General features: G+C 42.5%; 2 protein-coding genes across 4 annotated transcripts in view; both read right to left on the reverse strand.

Annotated features, from left to right (window-relative positions):
- The window catches only part of LOC133933460 (histone H4-like), a 111,951-nt gene extending 96,756 nt beyond the window's left edge, over positions 1–15,195 (reverse strand). The window contains exons 1-2 of one of the 3 annotated variants that reach the window (XM_062380575.1): positions 13,002–13,306; positions 11,387–11,414 (exon numbers count right to left, since the gene is read on the reverse strand). In XM_062380575.1, the coding sequence (XP_062236559.1) occupies positions 11,387–11,414; positions 13,002–13,287 (314 nt within the window). In that variant the 5' untranslated portion in view covers positions 13,288–13,306. Of the gene's footprint in view, positions 1–11,386; positions 11,415–12,951; positions 13,307–14,113; positions 14,126–15,186 lie in introns of those variants that run through there. The other 2 variants (XM_062380578.1, XM_062380576.1) reach the window with 2 other exon arrangements.
- On the reverse strand, positions 10,320–10,695 carry LOC133933529 (histone H2B-like). Its single transcript, XM_062380661.1, has one exon. It carries the CDS (start codon positions 10,693–10,695, stop codon positions 10,321–10,323), a length of 375 nt encoding a protein of 124 aa, XP_062236645.1. The 3' UTR covers position 10,320.
- Positions 15,196–19,555: the final 4,360 nt, after the last annotated feature.

The raw sequence follows: 19,555 nt of genomic DNA on the forward strand, positions 1-19,555 counted from the left end.
ACGAACAGCGGTCTAATAACTCCTCTGACGGAGCACTCAGAAACTCATCCACAGTAGCCATGACTGAAAAACACAGCTAACCTGCCTGAATATTAACATTTAACTCTGTGCACCGGCGGTCACACTCCTAAAGCTGTACACAGCAACACGTCACTGCAGCGCTGTCCGGCTGACTGCCTAACCAGAAACTGAGTCTCCAGGTGCTAGTTGTGGTGGGTATTGTAAGGGAAATGTAACATGTGGTATACTTTGATTGATCAATATTGAATCTCTAACAAATGTCACTTTGATGTTGCTATTTCCTGTTGAACTGAATGAGTGTTAGCCTGAATACTCCAGTCACAGTAATCTAATTAGTCTGGATGTAAAGAACTACTTTGATGTCATGTGACTTTCTCACCTCCAAATTCACCTAACAAAGACTTTAAAGCACGGGGGATTTATGGTGGTAGTAGACATTAAGACAGATGTTACACTCCAGGGGTCTGAGATAAAGCAGGGGACAGGGGACATACTTTCACCTATTTCCTGAATATCAAAGAGGCTGATCGATAAGTTTTGTTCCTCTCTAGGAGCTGTGAGATGTTTGAAGTGCTCCCTTTCTTGCATGTCATTAACTGTTTAACCACCCCCTCCCGAATGGGTGGGTTAGCCAAATGTATAAATACCAACCACTGTCTTCCTATCTGGGTGCATATGACAAACTCAACTCTGTTGTATGTACCATGCTCGAGCATTAAATTGTGACAATACTGTAAGAGAATTGTGTCTCGTTTCCTCCTTGCTAAAGGTGGGATTGTAGAAATTGCCACGACAGTATGTATGCACTGAATCCCGCAAACCCGGCGAAGCAACCAAACTGGCGACTCCACCTGCAGCCTCGGACGTGCTCCCGAGACAACTGCTCGAACCACTTTCACATCACACTACCAAACCCCAACGAACTCCAAAGGGAGTCCGCCCTTTAGCCTAACCGGGACAGAACAGCAGCCACTAACGACAGTATACGGGCTCACTCGAGTTAAACGACACCAGGAAACACCCGGCACAGCAACACGGAGAAACAAGCCAACACACAACAGCGTCAGTTCACTTACCCGAACATCTCCCACACAAACTACGCCGCTCAGTCACAAAAACACGAGGCGCACAGCTGACTTGGTGTGTGACGTCACACTACGCTCACACATTACCTGATCACAGGTCTCATTCACAAAAAATCGCCTTCTCCGCCTATCCAGTCTTTCACAAACGCGGAGGAAAAGCGTGCACCAGACGAGCCCCCATTTGCCCACGACTGTGGCAAGGAGGGAGACGACACGGGTGAACTGTGGCTCTATTAGAATATTTATTAATGGAACAAACAACAAACCAAAGTCTCCAAGAACAAACCAGAAAAGGCTGCTGGCGTCCGGGAGAACCAACCTCGTCCCGTAGGTGGCGCAAGACGAATCTAGCAAGTCTTTTATAGGGCAGAGCACACCTGGCCAAGATGTGCTCTGATTGTCGCTGATGCCCACTCCACCTGTAGCTCTGGGAACGGAAGAACAGCGACACCTAGTGTCCAGGTGAAAAGGGGTCGTCCCAATGAATAAAGTCTGTTTGCATGGTTAAAATGACATGTTTACACGCTGCAATTTACACAAACACTTTCACATACTGCACACGTGTGTACATTCTGGATAAACACAGTGTTTGTTGACACTAAGGCCTTCATTTGTAATATGAATGTGTTATTGGCTATAAAAGTCTGAGAAGACTTGATCTACTGATCAATAGGTAACATATAATGACAAGTTAACAGAGATTTCTCCGGACGGGTCAAACAGTTTTTCAGAAACGTTTGTCAAGTTTAATGATTATTTACACAAATAATTATTATCATAATATACAGAAACATGTATCCTAGTGTTAATATGATGAGCACAACTTGGTATTTACTAAGTAGAGAAAAGCAAATTCCAGTAAAGCTTAAACATTTTCTGGAAAATAATTTATATAAACTTTGACTTTTTGTATCAAATGAGACAAATGTGCCCCAATTTTAATCTTGTAATGATAATGAACAATTCCCGCGTCAACACCACCATCAAGAAGCTGGTGGTCAGCGGGACCCTGGTCCAGACCAAGGGAACCGGGGCCACCGGCTCGTTCAAGATGAGCAAGAAAGAGGCAGCGAAGAAGGCCGCTCCCAAAGCCAAAAAGCCCGCCGCCAAGAAACCCGCAGTGGCTAAAAAGCCCAAGTCGGCGGGAGCCATGAAGCCAGCAGCCGCTAAAAAGTCCCCGAAGAAGGTGGCTATACCAGCAGCGGCCAAGAAGCCCACCAAGAGCCCCAAGAAAATGGCGAAGAGCCCCAAGAAGGTGGTGAAAAAGGCGCCTGCTGCCAAGAAGTCCCCCGCGAAGAAGGTCGCCAAACCCAAAGCGAAGAAGACAGCAGCCAAGAAGAAGTGATCTGTCCTCACTGTGAAACATGTCCATCCTGGTAAAAGGCTCTTTTAAGAGCCACACACGTCTTTCCACAAAGAGCTGTTTCCTCATCATTCATCACCACTGTCCATAAATATGTAGAGACAGAGTTCTTAACTACAGGGAGTCTAGATAGATTGAGCAATATTAGATGTCATCTTACAATGTTCAGATTAAGAAGTTAGTAAATATCAAAACATCAAATATTATAAAACATAGCTTAAAACTCTGAAGGAGTAGCCTACTCCTACCTACACACATGCATCATGTAACATGATGTTCAGCAATATCGCCATTACTTCATATACCATACTTTTTAAACATTAGAAATATAATAACAAAACAGCACTGATTATTCTGCACTCTGAGTAGATTGTTTTTTTATGAACACCAGAAGAATCTCAATCCTGTAATTCTGAATGCTGAGATGGCGAGCAGAACCCAGACCGTGGATGCAGTGTGGCCAACTGTATGATCCAGATTGAACCTGATCGTTTATCCAGAAGACATCAGACCCCAGTACTGCCCGTCAGGTAGACAGGTAGTACTGAGTTTAGAGACATAAAGACCCGGACCAGAACGGAACCAGTGAATCTTCTAGCACACACTATACTGGGAACTGAATATATACACACACACTGAAAGGACAGTTATTTTATGAGAATTATATAATTTATTGTGTTTTTATTATGTTATACTGTTTTATATTGTGATTGTTTGGTTGATTGTTCAATAAATTGGTAATCTGTTCAACTTGTTCTTTGACATAAACGAGTACTCAACAATTATATATATATATATATATATATATATATATATATATATATATATATATATATATATATACCACTTGTCTGGGTCTAGTACTAGAAAAAAGCACTAAATAAATATCGACCTAGATTCCTATGTATATATATATATATATACATATATATATATATATATATATATATATTTATATGATATAAATAATAACAATAATAAACAAATATTTCTTATAATTACCCTAATGGTAATAAGTTATATCATCTCTTTTATATGTAAGTCAATCTTACGTGCTGTTCTTTCATATTTAGTCAATTGAACCTGTTGCTCATTTATAAGTAAGTCAAATAATCAAATAACCTATGGTATCAAAGGATCCAATTATCTATGTGACATGACAGCATAATAGGATCAAATAATCTAAGGATATGATCTTTGAATTGATTTGAACAGTGTTACGTAATATATATTTATATATATATATATATTATATATAATATAAATAATAACAATAATAAAACAAATATTTCACAATCACTCTCACTCCTCCATTTCTTAATATAGCAGCTCCCCTCATGTTCCCATCGCCATTGTTTGTATACACATCTCCCATCTATTCATTCTGCACTTCTCTCATTTGGATTTCAATTCACTGTGTTCCTTGTAAACATATGTTATGTTGGGACATGGTTTTTGTGCAAACCACAGGCCTCCTTTCAGTCAAACTTGTTACAAACATGCTGCATGTGCTGGAGTGGACTCAATCCCCCAAGATGCAACAGGTTCCATTGATCTTTGAAAGTCAAGGAACTCAGTCTCCCAGAGGATGTAACAGGATGCTGCATGTCCTGGGGTCTGGGCAATGTCACACAAAGGTGTCAAGAACCACAAGGGTCAACTCCTATTGGTCACTCTGGTCCAAGACCTGTGAGGTCACCGGGGCCAATATAAGGAGAGGTCTCCCCAAGATCTTCCTCTTTCTCCAATCCTCCTGAGGGCGGAAGGCTGCTACAGCTCTGATCCAGCTTCCTTCTCTATCCAACCCAAAACCGGAGGTCAGAGGTGCAGCTCCCCTGCCCCCACTTCAAGGAAATCTCCTCGCCCTTCAAGCTCTACCAAACTCCTGGTAGCGACGCGATGTCCTGCAGGAAAACCTCAACCAGCATCTGAGCACAAGGCTCGACAGAATGCAGAACTCTACGACCACAAAGCCAGGAGACGTCACAGAACTGCAAACTGAACAGCAACTTTCTTTTCCTCGTTCCCTCGGACTGGTAACATAATCTGGGCTTAATAATTATTCATTCTAAGCAAGACTGTTTACTCAATTCGGTGTGTTTACAAGTTTGATATATGCTGTGACCTTGTAGGCATAAATTAAATGAAGGTTAATAGTTAGGCTCGCCACAGGCTTTGTCCCTGACTATCATTATCTGATTAACATCCACACAGACACGCATAGCTTCTCACCTAGTTAAACCTTCCCCCTGAGCCGTAAAGCAACGGCCGTAAAGCAACCTCAGAAGAAGGGGGGGGGGGGGGGGGCTCTTATCTTAGGGACCATTCTTTAAAGCATGCTAATTTACATTCACACACACACTCACACACCTCCTAGTTAGTTAGTTTGATTGTTTAGTAATTTGTGAATTTTGCCAACTGTTAAGAACTCCATAACCTTCATTGTTCATTATATAATCTTTAATGGTAAAACATTGAGATTTCTAATTGAACTAGATCTAAATGAGACTGATCTTAATCAATAAATTGGCTATCTTTTCCCTTCTATGAAGGGTGGTGCCCCGCGAGAACTTTAACCAATTAAAGTTATGATTTAATATTAATATTTTAAATATTAATGTTTTACATTTTATTTTGATAACCAAATTTATTGAGTGCCTAAAGGCACACCATTGTATGGTAACACTTTTTACGTACTATTGCACAACATCATAATTACTCATCCTATCTATCTGATTGTATTTTGTTTTTCAGGCTCTGGTATTTAATGAAATTAGTGTTAGCATTATTAGTATTCTTGTTTTCAATCTTTATTCTTATTCTTACTTTTCTTATTTATCCTCATTTGCCTCTCTGTGTTCTGTCTTTTCCTTATTGGTGTTACTTTTCCCATTAATTCCATGTCTGTTTCAGATCCTGGCGACATAGATGTTGCCTAGGGATGTTCAGCGATATCGCCATTACTTTATAAACCATACTTTTTAAAGAGTCTGCCTTAGTTGTTATATTTATCGTATTACCTCGTGTCTTTCCTTGCTAAAAAGAAAAGTGACAGCTGCTTAGAAAAATGACAATTCCGGCCTCACATCATGTAACCATACTGTGCTGTAGTAACCTCAGGCAGCCAACAGATGGAGCTGCTCTCCAAATGATGTGAACCTGAGTAAAGTCCACTACCAGAAGAACTCTCTTCTATGTTCTGTCCGAAGCTTTGTTTTCCAGTAGCTCAGCTTCTCCTGCTTTATTGCAGCTACTTGTTTGAGTCATAGAAATGAGCTCTGTAGCTGCATCAACTTGATCAGTCGCTGTCATTAAACTAAAGTATTGATGAACTGTCATCAGACACTGCAACCCCTACAGAGGGAAAGTTACGAGGTTAAATTTATTAACAGGGAGAAGAGGGTTTTTCCAGGTGATATTTTATTCAGTTTCATGATTTAAACACTAAGTACATTTTTCAGCATATAATTTAAATATACTATCTCAAGACCAACATTACAACCTTAGCTCACCTGATGAGGCCAAAGCTATTTGAGTTCACTGAAGAAGACTCTGAGAAGTGGTCGAAAGCCCAGAAAACAAGTGGAGCTCTTGATTGAACTGATCCAGAGTCCTGCTCCTCTGGGGAACAAGAGAGTTATTGTTTATGACTACATTACTATCATATGATAGTTTGTAAGATGTTTAACCAATAGCTATCTTTACTTCTCACCCTATATTTGCATAATGACAAATGTAAAGAGGCTGAAAATTACATTAAATCTGTACTACCCACACTAGTTTCTTTTTCATTAGGAAGATAGTATGTGTTGTACTGCATTCATACCGTCCATCATGAGCGATGTATGCAATGGATCCATGAACCTTAGATGTACTGAAATTTGAAGTGTGTATCTTTTATATTTAAACTTCCATATGAGTGATGGTTTCCTCACCAGATGACACAAACATCTGACACAGAATAAACCATACCAATGAATACATATTGAATGCTAGTGGCCTGCAGAGGGTGGTGAAAACTGCCCAACGCTTCACTGGTTCCTCACTCCCCACCATTGAGGCTGTCCAGAGCAAGAGATGTCTGCGGGGGCTCGCAGCATCGTCAAGGGCAGCTCACACCCCAGCCACAGACTGTTTGCCCTCCTCCCTTCTGGGAGACGCTACAGGGTCCTCCATTCCCGGACCAGCAGGTCCAGGAACAGCTTCATCCCTGTGGCTGTCACCCTGCTCAACTCTGCACCACAGTAAAAGCAGCTGCCCCGCACCACACACACCTCCTCCAGTGACTATACTTCCCTCCTCCACCCTGGCTTGGACTGCCACCCACCGTCCTCCAACCATTAAACATTTGAACATTTGCACTACTTTTTTTTACTACTGTATAATCCCACCAATAGTGTATTCATATTCATATATATTGATCTTGCTCATAGTATATTCATCGTTCTTATATAATAAAATACCTCTTAATACTGCTCTATTACATATATATTTCTTACTGTACATATCTTGTGTATTTACAAATTTTACTTCACATTTTCAGTTAAAATTTGCACATTACTTTTACTGCCTTTATTGCACTTCTGGTTATATATAAGCACTTCTACTGTGCAATGACAATAAAGTTTAATCTAATAATGACTTGTTCCTGTGCTTTAAATTGATGGGTGATATGAGGAGTTTTGTTCTTCAGAGGTGAGTGTGTGGCTCTTAAAAGAGCCTTTGTGTCGTTGGTTTCCAGCATCTTTGCTTTACTTGGACTTGGGGGCCTTCTCGGTCTTCTTGGGCAGAAGAACAGCCTGGATGTTGGGCAGCACGCCGCCCTGAGCGATGGTCACTCCGCCCAGGAGTTTGTTGAGCTCCTCGTCGTTGCGGACGGCCAGCTGCAGGTGGCGGGGGATGATACGGCTCTTCTTGTTGTCACGGGCGGCGTTTCCAGCCAGCTCCAGGATCTCAGCGGCACAACGCTACGCTTCAACCTCCGGTGTGTTCAGCGCTGCGGTTTAACATGGGAGTGGATGGGAGCCAGAGGATTCGCGCTGCGCTTACGCCTCGCTTTGGCGTCGCTTCCGCGTCCGGTGTGAACCCGGCGTGACCGTTACAGGCCCGGTACCGTGGCTCTGAGAGAGATCCGTCGCTACCAGAAATCGACGGAGCTGCTGATCCGCAAGCTGCCATTCCAGCGCCTGGTGAGAGAAATCGCTCAGGACTTCAAGACCGACCTGCGCTTCCAGAGCTCCGCTGTCATGGCTCTGCAGGAGGCCAGCGAGGCCTACCTGGTCGGCCTGTTTGAGGACACCAACCTGTGCGCCATCCACGCCAAGAGGGTTACCATCATGCCCAAGGACATCCAGCTGGCCCGCCGCATCCGCGGAGAGAGAGCTTAAACTGCTGCTGCTCCACTGACCATAACAACGGCTCTTTTAAGAGCCACTTCACTGCACTCAAGACAAAACTCCTTTGTTGCCCTGCTCGTTATAGACCGTTAATACATATAATACACTAAAGAACTGACTTCAGAGTTCAAAGTTAATATCATAACAATTGAAGTATATTAGATTAATTACTTTCTGTAAAGTGACCAAAGTATATTACAGGAAATCTTTCAACAGATTTAAACATGTATCCATTCTAGTTTTACAACATTAACTGAACAGCAAAAATATATTAGTATTTCATAATACTATATGAAGACGAGTTTACAGTAAAATATTTGTTACATTGTTACAATAATACACATTGGAAAGTATGCAAGCTAATACCTGGCCTGCTATAAATCTAATCATTAATTTTGCTACTTCACTTCACCTTAATCGGAACCATGGTCAGAGCTGCAATGAAATAAAGTATTTATTTGAAATGAGATGACCTAGCCTTTTCTGAGAAACCGATCTACTCGGTACAAACATTTATTAAACAGCACAAGTTATTTAAAATGTTGTCCCTGGTAAAACACTCCAACTGTTTGGAAAGACAAACGTCCCCCAGGGATTGGAGCTCATTTACACAGCCGTGAACATAATTGTTAAGATTAAGATTCATTTATTTACTAGTCCCAAACACATGCACAGACATACAAAGGCACACTCATGCAGGTAGGGAAATTTAATCTCTGCTTTTGACAGAGCAGTGAGCGAACATGTGTGGCGCTCGGGGAGCAGATGTTGGGGGAGTAAGGTGCCTTTGTTAAGGGGCACTAGACAGGGTAGGGAGACTCTTGGATTTTTGGACAGATCAATCCAGGTTTGTCTTTTTGTTGTCTCTCCGTGGAGTTGACCCAGAGACCTTCTCTGCCCATAGTCCAAGTTTCTGCCACTAGACCACCGCCTCTCCCCTTGTAACAGTTGCAGTACAATCATTCCTCAACAGGACATTTATACCCCACTGATATAGACTCGGAGGGAAAAAATGAAGTACTACTGAATGCTGTAAATACATGTCACTAGTATCAGGCTGCTATCCTCTCACTGCAATTACATTCGCATTGATGCATCTTACAAACAGAAACATTGATTTCCAAGGAAACCATATCATTGTCCTTTCCCAACTCATTTCTCTCCTAAATAAGTTCAAAAGCACCACAGCTCCACCAAAACCTGTTTCCCAGCTGCTTCAAATGTTTGTTCAGAGAAACCGGGTGGAAAAAAGCACCTACTGATGATCCCTTCGTAATAAAATCAAGTAATTGTGCAGGCAGCAAACACTCTGCTGAAGGCCGAGGCTCCTGGTGAAGTTGAGCCAGACTTCCTATCAGAGTCAATATTCACTTCAAGCAAGGATTAAATTAATATTGTGGCACATTTCTCTCATTTAACGCAAAAAGTCAACAGGTTGTATCACTTAGTTTGTAGAATATTTTTATGCTTTACTGGAATATGCTTTGTCTCTGCTGTCTGATGTAGTAAATACCAAATTTGGCTTTTCACATTAACACTAGGAGAGATGTCTGTGTATATTATTTTCATCATTATTTGTATAAAATAATCATTAAAACATGAAAAATGTTTTTGAAAAACTATTTGTCTGGTGAGTGTTAGATCTCAGTCAACCTGTCCATCTGTTACCAAACAAATATTCATATTAAAAATGAAGGCTTTAGTGTCAACAAACACACTGTTTCCAGAATGTACACACTTGTGAAGTATTTGAAAGTGTTTTTGTAGATTGCTGTGGGTAAATAGTAGAATGCCAAAATATTATTTGAACTATTCAAAAATACCTTATTAATGTAGTACTTCATGAAAAGAAAAACACTTGAAATTTACACTTAAGTTACAATTTTCTGTCATAATTTATTTAAAATTAGAATTATTACAATTTGAGGATAACAGGAGGGCTAAGGGAGAAAAAATAATATTTGTTTGACCACTGTTGTACACTCAAGGTTGCTCAATATTCACAGAGTAGTAAGCACACAAGGTATATTTGTCAAGATTGATAATACTGTAAACTACTTTAGAGAATGTATTCCTCTGACTTTAAAGTCACAGTCATGTGTCGGCAACATTGTCAGAGGAGTTTGAGGAACAATGATTTCATACGCTTCTTTACAATTCCAATTATAACCACCAGGGGGGGGAAACACCTCATGAACAACACAGATCACTGATTTGAGAAAGGACAACACGCCCTGCAGTAGAAAACTGGAATTGGATTTAAAAACAATTATTTTCAAATGTAGAGATTATTCAGGATATCTCTCTTCAATTGTATTAACAATGTTACATTATCAGTTAAAAGTGGCCGTTTGAATATTGATGGACATCTCGGTAGAGTCAGGACAGTTTGTCTCTATAGAGAAAGTGTGTGGCTCTTAAAAGAGCCGTTGGTTTGATGTCTCCGCAGAGTGGTTTACTTGGAGCTGGTGTACTTGGTCACGGCCTTGGTGCCCTCAGACACGGCGTGTTTAGCCAGCTCCCCGGGCAGCAGCAGGCGGACGGCGGTCTGAATCTCCCTGGAGGTGATGGTGGAGCGCTTGTTGTAATGAGCCAGACGAGAGGCCTCACCGGCGATGCGCTCGAAGATGTCGCTCACGAAGGAGTTCATGATGCCCATGGCCTTGGAGGAGATCCCAGTGTCGGGGTGGACCTGCTTCAGCACCTTGTACACGTAGATGGCGTAGCTCTCCTTCCTGGACTTTCTCCTCTTCTTTCCGCCCTTACCGGGGGCCTTCGCCACCGCTTTCTTGGAGCCCTTCTTGGGCGCGGGCTTCGCTACTTCAGGCATTGTCACGAGATTTTTTCGTTCAAATGAATACAGACGTTGCTGGCCAGGCTGTATTTGAACATATCACATGTAAATCATTGTGTGCCGTTCCCTCTCTGTCATTGGCTGAATGTGGAGTGCCAGTGTAACAGCACGGGGGAGTGTCTCCATGTTCATGAGTCCATTATTCTGCTGCCGACAGAGGCTGAACTGTTCAGCTCAACTGGAACATTTGGGGTGTTAAGAAATGTAAGATGTCCCTGAAACTTATTAGGATTTATGTTAGTATCACATAAGTATCATTACAAACAATCTAAACCAAAGCAACCTGATAAATGCACAGCTCTAAATGATAAGGGACGATTCATTTCACTGGTTTTGGTGCAAATGAAAGTGACAACAAGTGCAATAAAGAAGTAAAAGCAAGACCACAACAGAAAGGGAACAGTTTTATACGTGCTGGCCATTGACATTTGCTCTCTCCTCATCCTTCCCGACTGAATCTTCTGAAGTTTCGTGCTCTGCTAGTGTCCGTGTCACTACCTGTAGCATGAGGCGGTGCCTGAAGTCCTTTCAGGTAGCAGAGATAATCTAGCTCCTCCAGGATAGAACATCCAAACGAGCAGGAGCAAGAAGGTTTGTTGTGTGCCGTAGAAGAGCATCAACCCATCAGCAGAACCGGTATCGTCTCCTTTGTGCGTGGAACATCTACAGGTGTAGCTGGCCACTGGGGAACCGCCCTGCCAAAGAAAAGAAGGGAAAAAGATGATTGTGATAAATTTGGCACGTGTTTATTATAATCGTCATTATTTGTAAATTATTAAATTAGACAAATTCTATAGAAACGTGGTCCTGCCTGCTGCCTCTGAATAGTATAGTCCAATTAGCTTCAACGTCACGACCTGTTTAATAGAGTAGAGGGAGATTTCAGCCGGTTAAAAGTCGCCAACATCACTCTGATAGACTTTCATAATAACACGTTGTCTTTCAAAGTGCAGGCACTGCAATCCCAGACAGCACACACACATACATAGGCCCTGGGGCCCCACTTACTCGCTCAGAACAACACAGTGATACGTGAGGAGCGTTACCATGAAGAATCTGGTAAGGGACTTTGTTGAAGAACAGTGGACACAGTTATAGTACAAAGTTGCTCTCTGGTAACATCTGATTACACAACCAATCAAGTGCTGTGTTTTATTTGAGAGTGTATTGCAATAGTGTGTCCATTAGCCAGTGTGTAAGTCAATAGGTCAGTCAGTCAGGGTCCAGAAGGCTTCAGTGTAAGGCCGTTACCAAACTCCTGAGGTACGAGGGAACGTCAGTGTCTAACGGACGCTGTGGTGTGCACGTAGAGGACCACTCGTGTGTTCTTCATAGCAGCAAATGTAGATATGTGAATTTAGATATGCACTTAATGGCTGTGTGTCTGTGTGTATATATTTATGTGTGCGTTCGGATATGTGTGTGAGTGTCTGTGTATTCATGTTAATCTCTGTTTGTTAACCTATTTGAATTAAAATACAAGTCAGATAATGTAAGTAACATGATGAATTTATTTAACTTGGCCAACATTTCTTTTTTCTTGTCTCGCCACTCTCCCCACGTGCTTGACTGAAAGATGGAATGAGTAATGTCCACTTCACTTCCTTAAATTGTGGTCAGATTGTTGTTTATTTTATAGTGATGCTGTTACAGGGGGTGACTTATTTTCACCTACGCCTCAACATCCATTCAAAGCAACAAACTGGTGAGGTGCAGCACCTAATCAAACAGCTCTGTCCCTGGTCCTTTTTAATTACACTCTGATATTTAACTTAGTGTTCAACTGATCAAGTTGATGCAGCTACAGAGCTCATTTTCAAAACTCAGAACAGATCAGAATCTGCAATAAAACAGGAGAAGCTGAGCTACTGGAAAACAAAGCTTCTGACAGGACATGTAGAAGAGTTCAACTGGTAGTGGACGTTGTTCCAGTTCACATATCTGGAGAGCAGTTCTATCTGTTGGCTGCCTGGTGTTACTACAGTATATATACACACACACATGCATGTGTATAAAGAGATAACAGTTTAATATAAACTGTTTTTAAGGGTCACTTCTACGTTTAGAAATTAAAGAGGAAACTACGATTAGTAATTGTTATGTGATGTTTTGATATTAAATAACTTTGAAATCTTGACATTGTAAGACATCTACTCGGAGAACGACTTGTTGTTGAGCGGAGGATGTGAGCTCTCATTGACTCGGTGTGTGGCTCTTAAAAGAGCCGTTGTGTTGTTGAGCTGTTGGAAAGTGAGTTTATCCGCCGAAGCCGTAGAGAGTGCGGCCCTGTCTCTTCAGAGCATACACCACGTCCATGGCGGTGACGGTCTTCCTCTTGGCGTGCTCGGTGTAGGTGACAGCATCGCGGATCACGTTCTCCAGGAAAACCTTCAACACGCCGCGGGTCTCCTCGTAGATCAGACCGGAGATACGCTTCACTCCGCCACGGCGAGCCAGGCGGCGGATGGCGGGCTTGGTAATGCCCTGGATGTTATCACGGAGAACTTTGCGGTGACGCTTTGCGCCTCCTTTACCGAGCCCCTTTCCTCCCTTTCCTCGTCCAGACATCTTTCTTCAGTAAGATGAGATCTAGTCAATGCACTGCTACGCGGAAACACAGCTAATCATAGCCAGAATGAGGACCTATTAGAAGACAGAGGCAGCCGTCTTCCTCCTCTGTGGATTCTCATGGCCGCTGATAAATACGTCTATGGTGCGCTAGCGCCTCCACAGGTGTGGATGTAGGACGGCAGATATTAAAGTCTGACACTTTCTCAGTTTTGTGTAGCAGTAGGACTGTAGCACGTTTCCATCAAGTAGGAATAGTGCCGGTGAAAAAGGCTTGGTTAGAAATAAGAGTATCATTAGGACTGATTGTGGAAGTACTTAGTCAAAGTATGAATATTGAGCAGCCTTGAATGAAAAACAATGGTCACACAAAGACTCAGCTCACAATGTCTCACTTAGCCCTCCTGTTAGCCTCACATTGAAATAGTTTATCCTTTGAGTCCTTTGGACCCCAGCTATTAAAACCCTCCATAACATTATTGGAATAAAAATTGTAACCTAAGTGACCAAGTATGTAACCAAGTACGGTTTGTGTGTTTGTTAACTACTTAAATAGCTTTTAATCTAAAACACAACCCCCAACCAAACGTGTTAGTGCAGTGTCCAGCAGTGTAAGCACTTGATGCTTGTGTGGAACTGTTTTTGAAAGTGTTATGGACATTTATTATAAGTCCGGGCTGACAGTGTGACTATGTTCACCTTTCATTTTGCATCATTGGATACTGACCAGTTTTAAAAGCACCTCATGTATGCTTGAAAGTGTTGTTGATTACAATCTGACATTCTGCTGGATTCTGTTTTACTATATTCATCTGGTTTTGTTTGCAGATATGGACATTGAATAAAATGGTAATGGTTATGTGGGGGCATCCTTAACATTGTATTTTCATCCCCCGTAACCTGTAGCCGTCCACAACGACGGGGAGCTTGTCAACATGTTGGTTTATCCCGAATATGAGAAGAGCCGGTCTGGTCTAATTTCAACAAGTATTTACTAATATGACGCCTTGTGAGTCTTCAGTAAGCATGCACCATCTCCAGACAAAACAACGCCTTGCCTATCTGCCCTCCCGAAGCTGGGCCAGCTGCATGAACTCTGTGTGGAAGCTAAGGGAGGTATGCTTTAATATAAAAAGTTAAGTATGAGAACAAGTAAAAGTACAGCGTAATGAATGTCACAGATTCAAAGTTCTCACAGTAGGCCTTATTAGACAGCTGCAAGTTTGAACAGCGATGTGACGCACACACATTTGAACCAGCTTCCACATTAACACTAAGCAGCAAAGGTTACTAAAAGTCACCGTGTGAGGGCTACATATTTCCCACATATTCTTCCCAAACTGCCCCTACCCCCACCCCCGTCTAACAAACTGCTTTTGTTTAAAGTTGACTTTCAGAGCCATCTCCACAGACACGCACACATGCATAGTATAGATTTCAGTCTTAACAAGCTCAACAAACTTCTGGGCAGAGTGAACATCTCTCAAATTTGTCTTTGCTATCGTACCTTTGATTCATGATTTAAAAACGATGAGATCAACAACAACACTGTTATTTTGGTTATGCCATGGGCTTGGATGGGGTTGAGTGAAGGTTTTTTTTTTTTTTTTTTTTTTAATCAATAGTGTTTTTATATAAAGTAATATGTAATTAAAGTCTGTTTGAATGGTTAAAATGACATGTTTACATTCTACAATGTACACAAACACTTTCACATACTGCACACGTGTGTACATTCTGGATAAACACAGAGTTTGTTGACACTAAGGCCTTAAATTGTAATATGAATGTGTTATTGGCTATAAAAGTCTGAGAAGACTTGATCTTTAGACCAGTAGGTAACATATTGACAGGTTAACAGAGAGTGCTCACACACGGGTCAAATCGTTTTTCAGAAACGTTTGTCATGTTTAAATGATTATTTTACACAAATAATAATGATCATAATATACAAAAACATGTATCCCAGTGTTACTATGATGAGCAAAAGTTTGTATTTACTAAGTAGAGAAATTCTCAAACTAATTTACAGCTTAAACATTTTCTGGAAATTAAATGATGTAACCTGTTTACTTTTGGTGTTAAATGAGAGAAATGTGCCCCAATATTAATTTAATCCTTGCTTGAGGTGAATATTGACAAATTGAACATGGATATGAAATGTAGCCCTACTTCTATAATGACTCTCAAGCTTCCTCAGGATTAAAAATTCACGGCTCTGATAGGAAGTCTGGCTCAACTTCACCAGGAGCCTCGGCCATCAGCGGTGTGTTTGCTGCCTGCACAATTACTTGACTTTATTACTAAGAGATCCTCAACAGGTGCTTGTTTTCACTCGGTGTCTCTGAACAAACATGTGGAGCAGCTAGGAAACGGGTTTTGGTGGAGCTGTGGTGCTTTTGAACTCATTTTAGGAGAGAAACTAGTGGGAAAAGCCGCTGAGCAGCGCTGCTCACCGCGGTGAACTGGTCGTGTTCGGAGGCTCCACCGACCAAATGCAGAGAGCATCAGAGCTCTTCATGACTTCAACATGAAGACAAATAAGTCCGCTACCTGCTTCCTCACTGTCAGCCTCCAGCACCGCTCACCCACTGAGTTTTTACTCGTTTATCAGTGAAGAGAAAACACAAGTGTCTGTGCGTTCACACTGTACACGGGAGCCACGGCTCGATTGAGTCTCCACGGTTCTCATGGTGTGTTCAAGTACCGCCTCCCGATCAGGACTCTTCATCAGTCCTGTAACTCACTCCGTTAGTTCGTCGTTGAACTACACGCAAAGAGAAAGATGGCAGAAGCCGCTCCAGCTCCAGCACCAGCCGCCGCCAAGGTTAAAGCGGCCAAGAAGAAGGTCGTGAAACCGAAGACCGCCGGCCCCAGCGTCAGTGAGCTCATCGTGAAGGCCGTGTCCGCGTCCAAGGAGCGCAGTGGCGCGTCCGTGTCCGCCCTCAAGAAGGCTATGGCTGCCGGAGGCTACGATGTGGAGAAGAACAATTCCCGCGTCAACACCACCATCAAGAAGCTGGTTGTCAGCGGGAAACCCAGACCAAGGGAACCGGGGCCACCGGCTCGTTCAAGATGAGCAAGAAAGAGGCAGTGAAGAAGGCCGCTCCCAAAGCCAAGAAGCCCGCCGCCAAGAAACCCGCAGTGGCTAAAAAGCCCAAGTCAGCGGCAGCCAAGAAGCCAGCAGCCGCTAAAAAGTCCCCGAAGAAGGTGGCTAAACCAGCAGCGGCCAAGAAGCCCACCAAGAGCTCCAAGAAGGTGGCGAGGACTCCCAAGAAGGTGGCGAAGAGCCCCAAGAAGGTGGTGAAAAAGGCGCCTGCTGCCAAGAAGTCCCCCGCGAAGAAGGTCGCCAAACCCAAAGCGAAGAAGACAGCAGCCAAGAAGAAGTGATTTGTCCTCACTGTGAAACATGTCCATCCTGGTAAAAGGCTCTTTTAAGAGCCACACACGTCTTTCCACAAAGAGCTGTTTCCTCATCATTCATCACCACTGTCCAAAAATATGTAGAGACAGAGTTCTTAACTACAGGGAGTCTAGATAGATTGAGCAATATTAGATGTCATCTTACAATGTTCAGATTAAGAAGTTAGTAAATATCAAAACATCAAATATTATAAAACATAGCTTAAAACTCTGTGAAGGGGTAGCCTACTCCTACCTACACACATGCATCATGTAACATGATGTTCAGCAATATCGTCATTACTGTATATACCATACTTTTTAAAATGTCTGCCTTAGTTGTTATATTTATCGCATTACCTTGTGTCTTTCCTTGCTAAATATAAAAGTGACAGTTGCTTAGAAAAATGACAATTCCGGCTTCACATCATGTAACCATACTGTGCTGTAGTAACCTCAGGCAGCCAACAGATGGAGCTGCTCTCCAAATGATGTGAACCTGAGTAAAGTCCACTACCAGAAGAACTCTCCTCCATGTTCTGTCAGAAGCTTTGTTTTCCAGTAGCTCAGCTTCTCCTGCTTTATTGCAGCTACTTGTTTGAGTCATACAAATGAGCTCTGTAGCTGCATCAACTTGATCAGTGTCTGTCATTAAACTAAAGTATTGATGACCTGTCATCAGACACTGCAACACCTACAGAGGGAAAGTTACGAGGTTACATTTATTAACAGGGAGTAGAGGGTTTTTCCAGGTGATGTTTTTCTCAGCTTTATGATTTAAACACTAAGTTAATTTTTCAGCGTATAATTAAAATATACTATCTCAAGACCAACATTACAACCTTAGCTCACCTGATGAGGCCACAGCTATTTGAGTTCACTGAAGAAGACTCTGAGAAGTGGTCGAAAGCTCAGCAAACAAGTGGAGCTCTTTGAACTGATCCAGAGTCACGCTCCTCTGAAATAATTACAAGATATCTTAGCAAAACTTGATATTTACATGCTTATATTTGCGTTTGATACTCTATTTCTGTCTTAAATTAACTTTACATAAAGAAAACCTTGCACATTGTACAGTTTAGTTGAGTTTACAAATAACTTCAGACAGGGTGCTTTGATGACTCAGGCCAAATCATAGCCAGACCAGATCATAGGAAACTAACATACATCTAAGGAGAAACTTTTCAAGAGGATGGCTGGAGGAAAGTGCAGAGCTGGGAGTCAGTTTGCTAACAAGGGAGCAAGCGGTGGAAATAACCGAACGAAATATCTCTGGGATATTATTTGGAAAGTTTCTTCATTTCCTGTAAGTGATCTCCAGTGCGCTCCGTGAGCCTGATGGCACAGTCAAACTGCAGTGATTTGATGATACACGCAGTGTTAGAAGATATTATTAAAACCTATGAATGACTCGGCTCCGTAACTCCACGGTTAAATGGAATCTAAACGTAATTTGCTGCAAGTTATGTTTAAATTCAAAGGTTCGAGTGGAACAGACATGTCGCTCGAGCAAAACTAAGCTGTTGATTTATTGTAAATGATGAAGTGGATCAATACTCTGACTTCAGTTCACCACCTCACGTCTGTGTCGCCACTTTCCCCTCTCCAAAACGTTCGTATGCATGGGTCAGAGTTTGCGTGGAAATACGCAACGTTTGCGTGAGAAGTGGCGTACGCACGTTTCAGCCCCCGCAACGGTTCTAAATGAGACCTCCTGTTCTCTCCCCTCGTTGCTCCTCTCCGCCTATTTTTCCTCTGTGCCTCGTTTGACCAGCGGTGGAAGTGTTTGGTCCGTGTGCCCTCTCACTGGCATTTTCCTGTCTGTTCTCTTGTTGTCCGTCCTTCACTTCACTTCTTTCATCTCCTCCTCTTGCTCTGTCCGTGATTGTTTTTACGTCTGTCTGCTCCTTCTCGTTTGTCGCCATGCTGTCCGTCTTTCGAGGTTAAACAAAAAAAATCGAAATTTCCCCCAAACAGCAAGATCTGTCCGAGGATTGTTTAAAATAATAAACTCTTCTTTTCGAACAAACGAAAAACTGACAATACATTGACGTAGAAACTTATTTTACTTGTGGAATAGACACTTAAGTTTGGCTTCTTTCACTGCTCTTGCCATCTCACTGTGACGACCTCAATGGGCGTGTTCAGCGTGGTAAGTCTGTTAGCGAATGATTTCACCCACAATACCTATTTATACATGTAAATGAATCAGGGGAAATGTGCAGAAAATAAAAATTAAGGTGCAATTTTATCATAATATTGTGTGACAACCCTGGAGTTGTGCTGCTGTGGTGTTGTGCTTGTGTGTGTTTCAGGTTCCTGCAGGCGGAGTCAGACCTTAGTAATCAGCAATGATATGGCACACCTGTGCTGACCAGTATTTAAGAGGGCTGCACACTGGGCTCTCCCCTTCACCAGATCTACCACCACATCCCAGATTTTTCTTCTACTCGATCTACTTCTACCTATTCTTCTTATGTGTAAATCCAACCGGACGTTAGCGTTGTGATTGTCTTGTCTAGTGTGTTTGTGTCCCCCTACGGCAGTGACGCACTGTGCGGGGGTGTCTGATGCCTGTTTGGAAGTGTACCTCGCGACAATGGCGGAGGCAAGCACGGAGCGGGTGAGTGGAAACGCGGTGACCCACGGAGGTGATAGCGGGAGAGGCACGGAGTTAAAGGCAGAGCAAGAGCTGCAGAAACAAGGGAATGAGAGGGAGCTAACCGTAATGGTAGAGATGGAAGGCGAGGATGAAGCAACGTCGATGGAGCTGATGAGGTGCGTGAGGGAGCTGTGTGGAGGGCTGCTGGCGTGTAGACACATGGACGGGGGAAAAAATATGAAATGACCATGAGTCACCCGAGAG

The sequence above is a fragment of the Platichthys flesus genome, chromosome 22, assembly GCF_949316205.1.
Source record: "Platichthys flesus chromosome 22, fPlaFle2.1, whole genome shotgun sequence".
In the NCBI taxonomy this organism is placed as follows: Eukaryota; Metazoa; Chordata; class Actinopteri; order Pleuronectiformes; family Pleuronectidae; genus Platichthys; species Platichthys flesus.

Excerpts from the sequence above, each read along its gene's own strand:
- LOC133933529 (XM_062380661.1), bottom strand. The coding sequence starts at position 10,695 with ATGCCTGAAGTAGCGAAGCCCGCGCCCAAGAAGGGCTCCAAGAAAGCG.